The sequence below is a fragment of the Schistocerca americana genome, chromosome X, assembly GCF_021461395.2.
Source record: "Schistocerca americana isolate TAMUIC-IGC-003095 chromosome X, iqSchAmer2.1, whole genome shotgun sequence".
NCBI lineage: Eukaryota > Metazoa > Arthropoda > Insecta > Orthoptera > Acrididae > Schistocerca > Schistocerca americana.
This window is the reverse complement of record NC_060130.1, coordinates 625,219,486-625,237,605: the sequence shown is the minus strand read 5'-3', so window position 1 is coordinate 625,237,605 and position 18,120 is coordinate 625,219,486. Positions and strand designations below refer to the sequence as shown.

The window sequence follows — 18,120 nt, the reverse complement described above, 5'->3', positions numbered from 1 at the left end:
TCAGTAGTTACTAAAACTTGTGCAAAATCCCATATATTGGCAACATTACAGGTAATCTTGCAAAAAAGTTAGTCTCACAAATACGGACCTGTTTTTTATAATACAAAGATGCGTAAAAAATTATTCAATAATAAAAGCAAAGTGGAATACCTGGCACAGAATGGTGTGCATAAAATCGTTTGCAATCAGTTTCAAAACATCTATCAGGCAGAGCTGTGCCAATAAGGTTATCTGAGCATGAGAGAAGCTGGAGATTAAAGAAGAAAGATTCAACTTTTGCAGATCACCTTTTAACCGGAAACCATTCATATGATGTAAAATGTGAAGTTTTACAGTCTGTTAAGAAAAGCAGAAAGATGGCCCTGCTGGAAATACTGGAAACCAACAAACACATGAAACAGAATGCCAGCTTAGTATTAAATGATCAGACTCGATGTCTTTAAATTAAGTTTTTGTTACAAATGCTAGATTCAGACTATAAATTCATCTTATTTTTCATCACTTGTTAAATGTTTCTCCATATAAAAACTTTGTTTACTTCTCTACTTTTTAGTTAATGTAATTATTTCTATGAGACAAAAATGTAATGTTTTCCTATGTGAACAATATGTTATATTTGTATCTTCCGTACAAACAATATCTGTGTAAATCACACATCACGTTCATCTGTGTTTATAACATTCAGTTGTTGCCTGAAGATGGCCTAAGGAGCCAAAAGTTGATCTGTGACCAAATAAATATAATATTGCAGAAGCTTGTAAGTGTTTTCCTTTTTAATATTATAAATACAGTTAACATAAGTGCATACATAATACACTCCTGGAAATTGAAATAAGAACACCGTGAATTCATTGTCCCAGGAAGGGGAAACTATATTGACACATTCCTGGGGTCAGATACATCACATGATCACACTGACAGAACGACAGGCACATAGACACAGGCAACAGAGCATGCACAATGTCGGCACTAGTACAGTGTATATCCACCTTTCACAGCAATGCAGGCTGCTATTCTCCCATGGAGACGATCGTAGAGATGCTGGATGCCATGCCATTTCCACCTGGCGCCTCAGTTGGACCAGCGTTCGTGCTGGACGTGCAGACCGCGTGAGACGACGCTTCATCCAGTCCCAAACATGCTCAATGGGGGACAGATCCGGAGATCTTGCTGGCCAGGGTAGTTGACTTACACCTTCTAGAGCACGTTGGGTGGCACGGGATACATGCGGACGTGCATTGTCCTGTTGGAACAGCAAGTTCCCTTGCCGGTCTAGGAATGGTAGAACGATGGGTTCGATGACGGTTTGGATGTACCGTGCACTATTCAGTGTCCCCTCGACGATCGCCAGTGGTGTACGGCCAGTGTAGGAGATCGCTCCCCACACCATGATGCCGGGTGTTGGCCCTGTATGCCTCGGTCATATGCAGTCCTGATTGTGGCGCTCACCTGCACAGCGCCAAACACGCATACGACCATCATTGGCACCAAGGCAGAAGCGACTCTCATCGCTGAAGGCGACACGTCTCCATTCGTCCCTCCATTCACGCCTGTCGCGACACCACTGGAGGCGGGCTGCACGATGTTGGGGCGTGAGCGGAAGACGGCCTAACGGTGTGTGGGACCGTAGCCCAGCTTCATGGAGACGGTTGCGAATGGTCCTCGCCGATACCCCAGGAGCAACAGTGTCCCTAATTTGCTGGGAAGTGGCGGTGCGGTCCCCTACGGCACTGCGTAGGATCCTACGGTCTTGGCGTGCATCCGTGCGTCGCTGCGGTCTGGTCCCAGGTCGACGGGCATGTGCACCTTCCGCCGACCACTGGCGACAACATCGATGTACTGTGGAGACCTCACGCCCCACGTGTTGAGCAATACGGCGGTACGTCCACCCGGCCTCCCGCATGCCCACTATACGCCCTCGCTCAAAGTCCGTCAACTGCACATACGGTTCACGTCCACGCTGTCGGGGCATGCTACCAGTGTTAAAGACTGCGATGGAGCTCCATATGCCACGGCAAACTGGCTGACACTGACGGCGGCGGTGCACAAATGCTGCGCAGCTAGCGCCATTCGACGGCCAACACCGCGGTTCCTGGTGTGTCCGCTGTGCCGTGCGTGTGATCATTGCTTGTACAGCCCTCTCGCAGTGTCCGGAGCAAGTATGGTGGGTCTGACACACCGGTGTCAATGTGTTCTTTTTTCCATTTCCAGGAGTGTATAACACAGTTTTGAGGTTCCACTAAATTTTGCATTTGTGGCATCAATAGGTTAATGACACAGATTATAATTTTTTCAAATCATATTAAATTTGCTGCAGATTAATAAGATGGACATGAATTATTTGAAGAATAAGGAGTACTAGTAGACTGATTTTTACATGACAGCACTTAGTAAAATATATTTTGAGTCAAAATTTGTTTAAAGTTCTCTTTTAATTTAATAGTGATGGTTAAAGTTTGATCATCCATTAATTCTGCACAAGCACGATATGTATTTTTTTATTTCATATGAATGTATTTTTTGACAAAATCAAACAACAGAAAATCTGGAATGGAATAACAACAATATGAAAAGGATAGATTACTACCAACCATAAACAAGAGGTGTTTGTTGACAGATAGAAGCAATGAAATAGCCCAACAGTGACTGCATCTGATGTAAACAGTGATGGGTAGTGAGGCACAAATGAGGAGGGAGATAGGGATTTTTTTTGGGGGGGTGGGGGGAGGGGGGGAGGGAGAAGCAGAGAAGGGGAAAGAACTAAGCAGTTGCACTGCTGTGATGGCATGTGTAAGGCTGGAGTGTGAGCATAGAAGGGGATAGGCAGGATACAGGACCAAAGGGAAGGAACAGGGAAAGCTCTCACTTACACAATTCAAAAAAGCTGGTGTCTGTGGGAAAAATCCACATGATACAGGCTGTGAAACAGTCATTGAATTCAAGTCTATGAAATCTGAGAAGGCTTCAGTAAGACTCTTGGCATATTTGGAGAGTGACACCTCATTACTACAGCTAAAATGGCCATGGTTGGCTAGTGTGGAAGATAATTCTTGGTGTGGAATGGGTGGCAGCTGTCAAAGTGTAGGTACTGTTGGGTGGCTGGTAGGTCTTATGTGTTCCGAGGTACTGACATAGCCATCCACATCAAACCTACCAACCACCAACAGTACCTCCACTTCAACAGCTGTCACCCATTCCACACCAAGATGTCCCTCCCATAAAGTCTAGCCACTCATGGTCATCAGATCTGTAGTGATGATCAAATAACTTTCATCACAGGTGTGAAAATAGAAACACAGAAATTTTCATGCTTCCTACATACAGACTCAGTCTTTCTGCATGGACCCCACAATATATATGAACAAAAATATGCAATAAGCTAAAAAAGAAATATTTTTGAAAGATCGAAACAGAGTCAATAAAAAGGAAATGATAAAGCACTCTGGTACATAAATGCTATTACTTTGCTGATGAATATTTTAATCACAATCTTACCATTTGAGCAGGATAATATGAGTGTCTCTCCTAACAGTCATCAGTCACATTTTCTCTCCTGTTTTAGCAGATGTTTGCAATTTATTTGTTCTTTTGCAATATGTACCTGAAGTCAGCCCAAAGAAATCCTGCTCATCACATCTTTCATATGATTCCCAGTGGCAACAGAAAATGTTGGTTTGTTTCCAGGTAAACCAAAAAGATTTTTAAAGTAGGGCAGTAAAACATGAAGAATAATCGCTACTCCAGCAGTGAATGCACCACTCTTTCCCGTGCTGACTACTACCAACATGCACAAGTGCTGTTCAGTCACTGCTGGAGTACAGATTATTCCTCAAGTTTTACTGTTCCTGTTAATACATACTGATAAAATCAATAATACACACTACCGAATAGGCATGTAAAATTCCACTTTAAAAATAAGTTAGTTTGTAATGGGACACAAACCAATTCTTTCTAGTGATGATGGGTGACATACAAAAGACACAATGAGCTGCATTTCTTTGGGCTGACTCCAGCTACATGTTGCAAAAAAGAAACTGTAAATATCTGCCAAAACACTACAGAAAATGTGTCCTAGTTTTAAAACACTGTAGAAAGAAAAGCACTACTCAGAATGTCAAATTTGAACAGCAAATTATTGATGCAGGGGGAATGTCATGGAAAAAGAAATATTACAAATGGATGGCACCGTAAGCATCTTAATGTAAATGAGGTCATCTACAAATCACAGATGAACCACAATTCGGTTCCTATGGTTTGAGTTGTGCATTACACCATTCGTACTGTTCAATGTGCATGACTGCACAAGTTTCTCTTTCAATAGTTTTGGGAGTGTTAGTTAGCTAAGCCCATCAGCCAAGGTTAGGTTGTACAACATCAGATGGGAACAATATGTTTTTAATTTTCATGAAGCCAAAAGATGTATGAAATGCAAAATGACATCAGTTTGTAGTTGTCATGAGACTGGTGGAAGACATGTTCAATATGCTGTCCATAATTTTGTGCCAAAAGCTGAAATCAAGAAACAGAATGTTCCATGACAGATTGGAGTGTCTCATGGGTTGTGTTCAGAATGCATTGCACAATGCATGCCATCAGTTCAGCTACATTTGTAATTGGAGCACTGATCACAACATCTTTCAGGTAACCCCACAGCCAGAATTTAACACAGATTATGATCAGGTGATTTGGATAGCCAGGCTATAGGGAAATGATTGCTGATAATTTTAACATTTCTGAAATGCCTCTGAAGCAGCCATATCACTGGCTATACAATGTGTAGAGGAGTGCCATCTTGCATAAAACCTACCCACACAACGATGCTGCTGAAGGATTGGAATGACATTGATATGAAAAAGACTCTCAGAGCGTTTACCAGAAATGGTATGGGTAAGAGGACCCACAGAACTAACCTCAAAATACAGCCCTGCTATCAACACGCAGCACCATACAGTCTCATTTGCTGAATGAAGTAGCACTGGTTGATGTGTGGGTAGATTTTCTGTTGCACATATTTTGCAGTTGTGCATATTGACATGTTCTTGAAGATGTTAATGGGCTTCATACGTCCACAGAATGTTCTGTGGCCATCCATTGTTCTCTTCCATGTGAGCAAGAAATTCCAGAGTGAATGTTTGTCTTTCTGGCACATTCCACTTCACAGGAAACTGGCTTTTCCAATTTTGAATCATTTTCTCCAGACCATTAGCAGACAGGAGACCAACGCCTTGTTTCATACCCTTGAGTAGGACTTCTGCAGGGCTACTGGCACACAGTCACTGTTCTTGTTAGAGAGCTTTAGCAGCAGTGCATTACATTTCAAGGGACAGTCATGTTGGGCATCTTGAATGCAAACTGAGGAAATGCCATGGGCCATGCATCTGTTGATATGCATATTCTGATGCTTATGCTGTAGTCCTATGCTCTTTCTGCACCCATCTCCATATCCTATGGCTCCCCTACCCCTGTGATCAACCACACTGCAAGACTTGCCCTATGCACTCTCCTACCACCATCTTTACCAGCCCTGTAACTGGAAAAACATGTATAATTATACGTTAAATGATACATGTTGTTTACCAGCTGTCCTGTAAACACTGTTCAGCCTTTTACATTGGCAACACTACCACCAAATTATAATTTAGGATGAACGGACATAGGCAGAAGGTGTATACTGGCAACACGAAATATCCTTTTGCAGAGCATGCTCTACAATGTGGTAGACATGACCTCAGTGCCAGTTTCACCACATGTGCCATCTGGATTCTTTCGCCAGAACCAGTTTCTCAGAACTCTGCAGGTGAGAACTAGCACTACAAGATGTCCTTGGTTCTCACCACCCACCTGACCTTAATTTCCATTACTTTCTTCTGTGTCACCATTTCTTCACCCATTTTAGTTTCCTACATCTTTCATTTTCTGAATTGTCTATTTTTTGCCTTCCTCCTCCCACCTCTGTTACACACAATGCACTTAGCTTTTCGCCCTTATTAACTCATGCATGATGTTTTAGCAGTAACCTCAGTCTTGCATATTACCCTGTCTCCCATCTTTTAGCTCTCAGGTTTTCAAACCTTATCCAGTGCAATGATTCAACATCTATGTCATGAGACAGTAAAATTCTGATTCTGATTCCCACTCCAAATATAATAAGGTTATCACAGACTGAAATTACCCTCTCCACCTTGTCCAGAAACAGATACCATGTGCCTTGTCTCCCCAGTCACCTTCCATCACACACACACACACACACACACACACACACACACACACACACCTTTCCAGCCACAAAGTGGAACCCCTCTTTTGATTCAGTACCATCCAGAACTGTAGCAACTGATTCACATTCTATGCCACAGTTTTGGCTCCGTCTTTTGCACTGATGAAATGAAGAACAGGGTCCCTACTATCCTCTTCACCCCCCTCCCTCCCCCCCCCCCCCCCCTCACGCCCACGGCAGTAGGATTCCACTGCCCACCCAACCTACATAATATCCTTGGCTGTAACTTTTCTATTCCTCTTTGTTGTTACCTTAGATCAATAGAATGATGTTTTCCACTTATAGCACTGGCTCTGAATCCTTGACCTGCTATGGCAAATCATTTCTGTATAACAAAAAAAGAAATCAGTCTAAAATTGTTCCCTACACAATACCATGACTTTATTTATACACATGGTGCTGAAAGGTGAACTTGGAGTATTTTTCCTACCACCAGACACCTGAGAATGATAATCCAAATATAATTTCATCCAACCATTCAGCATGCCTTTTAAATCATATTGTCCAAGCTTACTCATGAGAATGATCAACTACATCAAATGTTTCGTTACATCTAAGAATAACCCAGATATTTCTGTGTGGTTGCCAACTGCTTTCACGATATAGTTTATCAAGGTGAAAGTAGCTGTTATGATAAAGCGCTTTAGCCTCAACCATGTTAATATCCAGGAACAATATTATTTTTATTGAATAATGTAGTCAGCTATTGTGTGAATACTTTTCAATAATTTTTGAAAAAACAGATACCAGTGACACAAGCCTATAGTTCCTCACACATTGTTGATCATCTTTTTTATATAGAGGTAATACTTCCATTGCTTATATCTGCTGTGGGAAGATACAACCTGATAATGATGAATTACAAATATCTAACAAAGGCGGAAGTACATGCCTTGCTGATACTTTAATAACTCCTGGAGGCAGCAAGCAGTGAGTTGAACTCTTTGGTTGTGGCAGTTGGCTTCTAGCTTGTCAACATGTCAGATTTTCTTTGTACCATGTGCATTAATGAGCAATAAAGTATCATGTACACTTAGCACCCAGTGTAATTTATGTTCCATTTACCTAATCCAAACAGTGGAACTACAAACATAATACAGAATTTCATTAATACCACCTTAATACTTACTGCTCAGTAGATTAACAGGATTTATAAATTCAGTTGAGTCTACTGGACTGAGAATAATGGCTAACATGAAAGCGCCTTGAATATTGTATCAGTTCAAATGTCCACTGTAACTCTGTTCTCATATCACCACTCTTCTACATAATATTTGAAATGCTATTTTTCACAGTTGTTTTGTTAATTCATTCACTTCTGTAATACTAAAACTTACCCTACTCTCAAGAAATAAACTTTATAATGTTTGTAATATTAGTTTTTCCATGGTTGTTTACAGGTCCTCGTCTGCCTTCAGGTACGTGAGTAAGGTACTCACATTTTGCTTCTACATTATGACACATCAGCTTGCTAATATACATGATATCATTATGCCCAATGTTCATGTTTCACGTGGCAACCTTACTAATACTCAATGTATGAACTGCTATGGAAATAAATTATACATTCACTTACCCAGAACATCAATTACCACATTTTTCTGATCAGATCCTTCTGAATTTTCTGCAACACATGAGTAAAGACCAGAATTCTGATGTGAGGCAGCAATTATTGTCAAACTGTTATCATCAGATACTGTAACATCATCTGAAACAGGAAATGTATTATTTTATGTTGTCTTCAACTGACACTCCCACAACTCCACAGAATTCTCTTTATTAACACCATACAATAAGTACATAAACATTTAAAGAAAAAAAATAATTATTTATTTTTTAAAAGATCATGCAATATTGTGAAAGATTTGTGATTAGCAATTCAAAATACACACATCTTTTTACCGTGTTTTGCAATGTTTGGCTTTAAATCAATGTCATCTTGAAGTGTGGTCAGAATGAATTATCATTTTATTAAAGTTTCACATGTACAATAGCCAGTACAGTCTTCCACATCCTTTGCCATCTCTCACAGAATTACAATGTCATCAGCGAAACTTCTATTTCTTCTCCCAGATCTGGAATTCCATTACCAAATTTCTCCTGACTTCACTTTACTGACTGCTCTCCATACAGATTCCCATTATAGGGCATAGGCCGCAGCTCCCACTCCCTTCTCCATTAGTGCTTCCCTTTCATGTCCTTCAGTTTTTATACACTACCATAAAAAAAATAGTATACCTGGAAAGACGATACCAATTTTGATCCAGTGATGGCATATACCACCTGAGGGACAGTAGACGCACTGAGATGGTTTCAATGTTGTCTGCAAACAGATAGAGTAGTGGCATAGTTACCAGACAGCCACTTAAGTCTACCCTTTAATAGGGAATGGTCACAGCCAGAAGGCTCAGTGAGGTGTAAATGTGTGAATCAAGCAGGCAACAGTGCCATGTAGGTACACTTGTGCTTTCTATAGCCAACTCAGTGAGTTTGAAAGGTGTCAAATTGTCGCTTTCTGAGTGGTGGGATGATCCTTTTTGAAGAATTACCATACAAATTCAGCACACTGTGTAAATTGTGTAATGATGGTCCTATCAATGGTTGTGTGAACATTGTCACACCCACAGATGAGGTTCTGAACATCCAAGCCTCACAGATGCCCACCAGGACCTTCGTATTGTAAGGACAGCAGTGGCAGATCATATAGCAACCACAGCACAGATAAGAGGGCTTGTGAGCCCAGATGTGTCAATACAAACTATTGCAAACCAGTTATTAGCAGTGGAATTACTGCCCACACATCTCTAGCTTGTCTTCCGCTCATGCTATAGCATTGATGTGCAAAGCTCGACTGGTGCCATCAGAGGGTCACTTGGAAGGTGGAATGGCATGCTGTGTGGTCTTCAGTGGTGAAAGCAGAATCTGCTTGCATGCAAGTGATGGTCATTTGCATGCACAATGTAGACCTAGTGAGTGCTCCCTCATAGAGTGCATTAGCCCAAATTGCATTGGCCCCTCTGCAGGCCTTATGGTCTGGGATGTGATAAGCTACAACTCTCGTTCAACTTTGGTGTTTCTGGAGGGAATGGTAACCAGTGCATACAGAATGTTGTTAGAGACGTTCTTTTGCCATTCTTGCAAGGGGAAGGTTATGTGTTGTTCCAAGAGAATAATGCTCTTCCGCACACTGACCGTGAAACATGATGTGCCCTGCAAGATGTGCAGCAATTTCCATGGCCTTAACAATCTCTGGACTTGGCTCCAGTTGAGCACTATGGGATATGATGGGAAGAGAAGTGACTCGTGTGACTTTTCAACTAACAACTCTTGCAGAACTACATGAACAGGTTGAGTAGGCATGGAATAATGTATCCTAGGACAGTTTCACCAAATGTATGATTGACTGGATGCCAGAGTCAGTGTCTGCAGTGCTGTCCATGCATGCCACACCATGTACTAATATGGGTGTTTCAGCATGGGTCAATACCTGCTACCACAGAACGGCTTACGCTACTAACCTGTAAATGTAATCATTTCATGTACTCCATGTTCACTTTCGCAAAAATAAATCTAGAATGAATTGGAAACTTCTGAAAGTGTATACTACTTTTTAGTGTAGTTGCAGTCTGGCTTCTATACAAGGTGTGGATAACTCTTCATTCCTACTATTTTAGAAGCATTTTCTAAAGCTACAAATTCTATTCATGTTGGTTTATCTTTCTTCAAACTACTTTCTGGGTCAATATTGCCTCAAAGGTTCTTAAATTTCTCCTGAAACCAAACTGTCCTCTCCCAGATCTGTTTCTACCAGTCGTTCCATATTTCTGTAGATAATTTACATACTTTACAACCATTACTGATTGAAAAGATGGTTTGGTAATAATCACATATGTCAATACCTGCCTTTCTTGGTATTGAGACTATCACATTTTTCTTTATTGTGGGTTGAAAACTCAGTGACCAACTATCAGACTACAAATACAAACTCTCAGGTTTGATTTTCATCTTGTCCTAGGATTTTTATATGTCACTTATCACTTATTTTGCATCTGATAGCCGGCGGGTGTGGCCAAGCGGTTCTAGGCACTTCAGTCTGGAACTGTGCGACCACTACGGTCACAGGTTTGAATCCTGCCTCGGGCATGATTGTGTGTGATGTCCTTAAGTTAGTTAAGTAGTTCTAAGTTCTAGGGGACTGATGACCTCAGATGTTAAGTCCTATAATGCTCAGAGCCATTTGAACCATTTTTTTTGCGTCTGATAATGTTTACTAAAATTAAAAATGCTGAGTTGCACCTTGGTTTTGAGTCAATGTTAAACTGTAGGTCCCCCTATAGCTGCTGGTATAAGTTACTTAAAAAGACAGTGGAAGGGACTGGTAAACCACCTCCCAGAAGAACATGCCAGGTGAAGCACTGTGATGATCAAACGACCCTCTTTGTTGATAGTTTTACATTTACACACTTTTCTCTTCAGTGGTCTGTCAAATGCTTCACTCATATTATCTTCACACATTTCCTCATCCCTTCCCATAGTTATGGCTTCAAGTTTTTTTTCTTGAAATAGTTCTTTTACATATTCCTTCCATGTTTAAGCCTTCTCTTCCTTGCCCTCTGAGCTCTTAATGTTCAAAGAGCTGTTTTCCTTCTATTCAGATGTTTCTTTAGTTTTCATAACAGTTTGCTGAAGTCATTCAGGGGTCTACAGCTTTGGATTTCTTCTCTAGTCTAATAGTTCCACCTTTACCTATACAGATTTAATTTTATAATCTGAAAAATTAAAAATCAAATATTATATAGAAATATTCTGATTATTTTTAATTTACTTTCATTAACACAGCTGGGTATTTCTTGTAATATCAATCCAATTCTCTGAATGATTCAAAGAATGAGAAGGTTTGTAAAAAGTAGTTACATTGGCAAAATGCCACCTGGTTGATGCCCAAGTTAACTTACTTAATTAAAAATGTCTTGCACTCTGGAGTTAACATTAATTTACCTCCTAGATATGCTTTTCCACTGTTGTAGGGAGGATAGTGTCAGTCAATGAAATTAAACTCTTAATAAAAATTATCGTTATACCCACTTCCTTACACAGCATTCGGTAGCTTGGTTGGTAGAGAGGTGGAATGCTGAATATCATAAGATGGTATCACTATAAGATGGTATCCACAGGTTTCTGCTTTGAATCTAGCCTGCAACAATATTTCAACTAATATGTAAAACAAATCGACAGTCCGTCCATTTGAAAACCAAATCACAACTACACAACTTTACCACACCGATTAGAAACAGTGTATTGTTGTTGTTTTCCTTGGCATTTACATGCACTTACATTTGCAATAGCTGTTCAAACATATCACATCCAAAAAGATATTTTCTAGTCAATGTGACCACACACTTTTTACTTTATGAAAAACAATGTTGTTTTATCTTCGTACTGTCCAGCTCAGATACATATTGTTTAAGCTTTCACTATTTTCATCAGTTACTATGTGGGGGCCATCTGGGTGTGCACAAGGCACATATGAAAATTGGCAAACACATCACATGGAAGGTGATAGTCACTGAAATTAAGGACCCAGTAACTGTCAAGAGTGCATGTGGGGCAAACCCAGTACAAGCAGGGTAAAGGGCTTTTTACAGACCACCAGCATCTGTATAAGCTTTTCATCAAATTCCTTGGCCCGCTGCTGTAGGCTTTGTCCTGGTGATCATGGACATCTTTACGCATTTCATTCAACTGAGCCCAAGTAAGCAAACTACTTCAGAAACAAGTATTAGGCTTCAGTCTACCAAGTTCACGAGTTTTGGTCCACCTCGGACAATAGTCAGTGACAACACTCCAGTCTTCCCATCATGTCAGTTTCATGGGTTTCTCTTTAGCCATGGGATAAAGCATGTCTGCTCTCATTATATATCATATGGGGGCTCACAGGAGATGGTATCACTTGCTTTATTGGTTGTCCTTGGTATTCAATACCGTTTACCATGAGACCCATAAAATGATGTCTGCCAAGCTTTGTTTTCCTATCAATTCAATACACCTTCTGAACAATTTTCAGTCCCTCAATGACCTTTTGTCAGAGTGTGTAGACACAGATGACCTAATGGCCAAATTGAAGGCTGCAAGAAATAATTTCATTCTCAACAACCAGAGGGAAGCTTGTCTTTACAACTGGGGCAGGCATGTGGTATCAGTGGCTGCAGGTAAGAAGGTGCAGGGAGTGACCAAGACGTTGCTGCTGCAGTGTGATGGACCTTTTACTGTCATGCAAGTCCTATCTCTGGTCAGTTTCCTAGTTCAGGAACTTCAGACCCACCATAGGATCTGTGACCATCTTAACCAACTGAAGCTGAGTGGTAGGAAAAGGCAGTGCTGAAATCATGAGTTGTTTGGTGCCTGGAGGGTTCCTCCCCCACCCCACGCATAATTTTTTTTTTTTTTTTTTTTTTTTTTTGGGGGGGGGGGATGTGAGATTGATATGTTTATATCAACTACACTCTTTCCTCCGATTAACAGGTGAGTGCTGTGCCAGAAGTGAATCCCGTAGACAGTTCTCTAGTCAGAACTACTTTCTGTGTACATGTCGGTCCAAAGTTCCCTTTCTGGAAAGTATTTGTAGTTCATCCTGTTTGTGCTGCACCAGGCCTAGCGACAGCGTGAAGTTGAGTGTTTGGGCACAAGTGGCTGTAGCCAGTGTGGGAAATGATCATGAGGAGAGTTGCTTAGTAAGCATTTCATGCTCTGACTTTTGTGCCAACTAGTGCTTGCCAGCTGATTTGCTTGTCTGTCAACTACCTTCTTCGGAGCAAGCTTTCTAAATGTTTGGGCCCTGTTCTACTTCTGTGAACTAATGAACTTGCTTTGTTTTCTTATTGAAACTTGTAGGATTAGTGAACTCACGTGCTGGCCACGGTGGCTGAGCAGTTCTAGGCGCTTCAGTCTGGAACCACGCGACTGCTGCGGTCGCAGGTTCGAATCCTGCCTCAGGCATGGATGTGTGTGATGTCCTTAGGTTAGTTAGGCTTAAGTAGTTATAAGTTCTAGGGGACTGATGACCTCAGATGTTAAGTCCCATAGTGCTCAGAGCCATTTGATTTGAACTCACACTCATGCCGCTCATTACTCTGCTGATGGTAGAATCTTTATCTCACGACTATTCATTATTGTCAGTGCTTGTCATGGCTGATGGTACAGTAAACTGTAAGTTGTGTGTACTTGTTGTAATAAGATGATGCATCTTGTCTAAGAATCCTCGGCACATGAAGAATATGTTTGTTGAAATGTTTATTTGCTAGAAACTATTGGTTCAGCCAGAGAGATTTCGTCATTTTTTTTCTGGTTAAGGTATTTGTTGCCAAGATTGTCTAACTAGTTGTTCAGTACTAAGTCCATCACTAACTAATTTATTGTAACTGTTTAAACAGAAAAAATTGTTATTTCAATCAGTTAATTTTAGTGGGCTTGCATTCTTGCTCTGGGCAACTGTTTAAAAATCTTGCTACAATAAAATTGGCTAGAGTTACCTTTCAGATTGCCCTAACTAATTGTTAAGGGCAACATCCACTATTATTTGGGTTAGATTTTACTTTCTAAAAATTGACTTCTGAATTGGTTAATTTGTGGGAGCTAGTGTTCCTACTATGGATTTAAGGTTACTGTTTCTTTTAAAAAGGAGTTATTTTCATTTGATAATGTAGGTAAGCCATCGCTCTTAGCTTGAGTAGCTTTTTCAACATTTTCCTACTACTAAATTGGGCTACTGTTATCCACCAGAGTGCCCCAATTAGTTGCTAAGGACTTCATACACTATTCCATAGAACTGAGCTTACTGTGCTTCTAATGGTCATTTTTCCATTTGCCAATTTTAGTAGGCTAGGGCCCTTACCTTGAATACTTAATACTTTCTTTTAGTAGCACTAAATATGGTTGCTGTTTCTTATTAAACCACCCTAATTACTTGTGGAAGACTAGATCTGTGATTTTATTGATGAAAATTTACGGCTTTATAAATTGCTTTTTATATTTGTTAATTCGTGTGATTAAGCACTCTTAACTGACTTTCAATTGCTAACTTTAATGGGCTAGTCTAATTAGCTCAAGAACCCATTTGTATTTTCCTTGCACAATGTACCTTTTCTGTTAACTGACTAGTCAGTCTGATTAATTGCTGTGAACCATGTTCCCCATTTCATTGACTAATGGTTAATGTTTAAAAACTTCTATTGGTTGCTAAATTATGTGTGTTGGTACCTCCAGCTTGCCAGTTTGAGGTAGCATTCAATGTTATGTATAAGTGTAAAACTTTTTGCAGTCAAATTCAAGTTACTGAATGCAGTATACCACTGCAGTGTTAATGGTTATCCTACGGGTTATTTAAAGTTTGCCGATCTAAGAAGTATAGTAGTTTCTGTTCCTGAAACTATTATTGTTATTTAAAATGGTTGTTATATAGACACAAACTGTTCATGTGTACAACACTGTATGTGTTACAAGGATTTTCTTTTTTTGGTAAAAACAAGTTTATTATGAATTAATCAGGATACAATATACGTGTGATGTCTTTTTTTGAGTTGTTATAATAAAGTTTCAAAAATCTAATAGTTCAGTGTCTTCCACTCAAGGATCCTTGTATACAGGCAAACCACTCAAAAGTAAAAGTTGCCTAATCCTGTCCTCGTATGCTTTTGAATGGGAGAAGGCTTAACTACTGAATTGTTTCATTGGGGAAGACTGTAATATGGTTCCTACTTTCAATCATTGTATGGACACTGAAATGGCAGATTTGAGATACATGACTATCGATTTTAAAAAACAGCTAAAATTTCTCAACAGAGTTATACAGTTCTTCTTCTATTTTGGAGTCACAATCTTGATAATTATGTAGAAGCAAACTACTGGCAATTAAAATTGCTACACCACGAAGATGATGTGCGACACAAAATTTAATCGACAGGAAGAAGATGCTGTGATATGCAAATGATTAGCTTTTCAGAGCATTCACACAAGGTTGGCGCCACTGGTGACATCTACAATGTGCTGATATGAGGAAAGTTTCCAACTGATTTTTCATACACAAACAGCAGTTTGTAATATACCTAGTATACAAAGACTTAATGAAAACTTCAATTCCCTGACATCATGTAGTACAATACCTCACTGTAAAATGATTGGTATTGTGGTGATTCGTGTATTTCATAAAAATGACACTAAATTGGAGACTAATTAGCAGACACTATTACAAAATAAAACAAACAACAATGTACACTCCTGGAAATGGAAAAAAGAACACATTGACACCGGTGTGTCAGACCCACCATACTTGCTCCGGACACTGCGAGAGGGCTGTACAAGCAATGATCACACGCACGGCACAGCGGACACACCAGGAACCGCGGTGTTGGCCGTCAAATGGCCCTAGCTGCGCAGCATTTGTGCACCGCTGCCGTCAGTGTCAGCCAGTTTGCCGTGGCATATGGAGCTCCATCGCAGTCTTTAACACTGGTAGCATGCCGCGACAGCATGGACGTGAACCGTATGTGCAGTTGACGGACTTTGAGCGAGGGCGTATAGTGGGCATGCGGGAGGCCGGGTGGACGTACCGCCGAATTGCTCAACACGTGGGGCGTGAGGTCTCCACAGTACATCGATGTTGTCGCCAGTGGTCGGCGGAAGGTGCACGTGCCCGTCGACCTGGGACCGGACTGCAGCGACGCACGGATGCATGCCAAGACCGTAGGATCCTACGCAGTGCCGTAGGGGACCGCACCGCCACTTCCCAGCAAATTAGGGACACTGTTGCTCCTGGGGTATCGGCGAGAACCATTCGCAACCGTCTCCATGAAGCTGGACTACGGTCCCGCACACCGTTAGGCCGTCTTCCGCTCACGCCCCAACATCGTGCAGCCCGCCTCCAGTGGTGTCGCGACAGGCGTGAATGGAGGGACGAATGGAGACGTGTCGTCTTCAGCGATGAGAGTCGCTTCTGCCTTGGTGCCAATGATGGTCGTATGCGTGTTTGGCGCCGTGCAGGTGAGCGCCACAATCAGGACTGCATACGACCGAGGCACACAGGGCCAACACCCGGCATCATGGTGTGGGGAGCGATCTCCTACACTGGCCGTACACCTCTGGTGATCATCGAGGGGACACTGAATAGTGCACGGTACATCCAAACCGTCATCGAACCCATCGTTCTACCATTACTAGACCGGCAAGGGAGCTTGCTGTTCCAACAGGACAATGCATGTCCGCATTTATCCCGTGCCACCCAACGTGCTCTAGAAGGTGTAAGTCAACTACCCTGGCCAGCAAGATCTCCGGATCTGTCCCCCATTGAGCATGTTTGGGACTGGATGAAGCATCGTCTCACGCAGTCTGCACGTCCAGCACGAACGCTGGTCCAACTGAGGCGCCAGGTGGAAATGGCATGGCAAGCCGTTCCACAGGACTACATCCAGCATCTCTACGATCGTCTCCATGGGAGAATAGCAGCCTGCATTGCTGCGAAAGGTGGATATACACTGTACTAGTGCCGACATTGTGCATGCTCTGTTGCCTGTGTCTATGTGCCTGTGGTTCTGTCAGTGTGATCATGTGATGTATCTGACCCCAGGAATGTGTCAATAAAGTTTCCCCTTCCTGGGACAATGAATTCACGGTGTTCTTATTTCAATTTCCAGGAGTGTATTTTATCAAACTGTGGCATTCATTGTAGTAATGGGAAAGACTTGAATTGGTGAAAATGGTAGGAATAAAATCTATGGTATTAATCACAAACTGTAATTATTCAAATAATTGGACTTTTACAAATGTAGTTTACTCATTCAAGTAGTTATTCTGTTGCTTGCAAATGAAGGCACATATTGTAAAATGTAAATTTAGGATGAAATTTGTAAAGAACATTCCATCTTAATGACTTTATTAATTAAACTCATATTGTTGTAACCGGATATATGCCTAATTATAAAATTCTAGGCATCTGTTACAAATTCTGTCAATCAAAACCTGTTTCGTTTTACCCTCTTAGCTTCAATTATTGTCAGGAATGTGAGTTGTTGTGTAGTTAGCATGTATTAATTAATTTTGTGAAGTTCATTATTGTACTCATATTTAGATGGAATTTTCACATTTAAAAACATTTTTACATTATAAATTTCACACATTATTCAATTCTGTAATTTTAGACGTATTATTCTGTGTAATCAGAACATCTTAGCTTTGGAACGTTCAATTGTAAATACAATTAAAAATATGTTGTCATTATTAAGTAATAATGGTCCAAGTGACCATTCATTATTTAGAATATATAAATAGGGAAGCAGCGAGGCTGCTGGGACGGGCAGTTTTGACCTGATATCTCGAAGTGTAACCTGTGTTAGTTACTTGAGTATTATTTCGCTAAGATTTAAAAATGTGAAAAAGTATTTTTATTGACTTGTGAACCAGTCAGTTGTTTTACGAAGACATACTGTACAACTCGGCCTCTTTGCAATGAGTCATGATGAATTTGATCAGCTGTTACGAATGGAAGAATAAATGTTTTAAAACTGGAACTGATCACTTTCACTGTAAATCACACACTTCATGAAGATCCAGGCAATCTATGAATATTTCAGTTATGTTGAGAAAAATTTCGTTTTAATCTTCTACTTATGATTCTAGATAACATCAGATGACATGCACTTTTGATAAGTCAGTTCATCTGTCTTCGAAGTTTTGAGGATTTCCTTACTGACGAGTAGATAATAATTAAGTAGAAGTTTTAAAAGTTGACCGGCGTTGCCTGGTGAAAAGTTGTTGTGATGCCTCGTGTAAGGTGGAGAAATGCATACCATCAC

The 18,120-nt window shown here is 40.7% G+C and overlaps 1 protein-coding gene across 1 annotated transcript in view; it reads right to left on the bottom strand.

Moving 5' to 3' along the window:
• Positions 1–18,120, bottom strand: part of LOC124555753 (hemicentin-1-like) — an 817,128-nt gene that overhangs the window by 370,508 nt on the left and 428,500 nt on the right. The window contains exon 29 of the mRNA XM_047129776.1: positions 7,854–7,985. Within this exon, the coding sequence (XP_046985732.1) occupies positions 7,854–7,985 (132 nt within the window). The remainder of the gene's footprint in view (positions 1–7,853; positions 7,986–18,120) is intronic.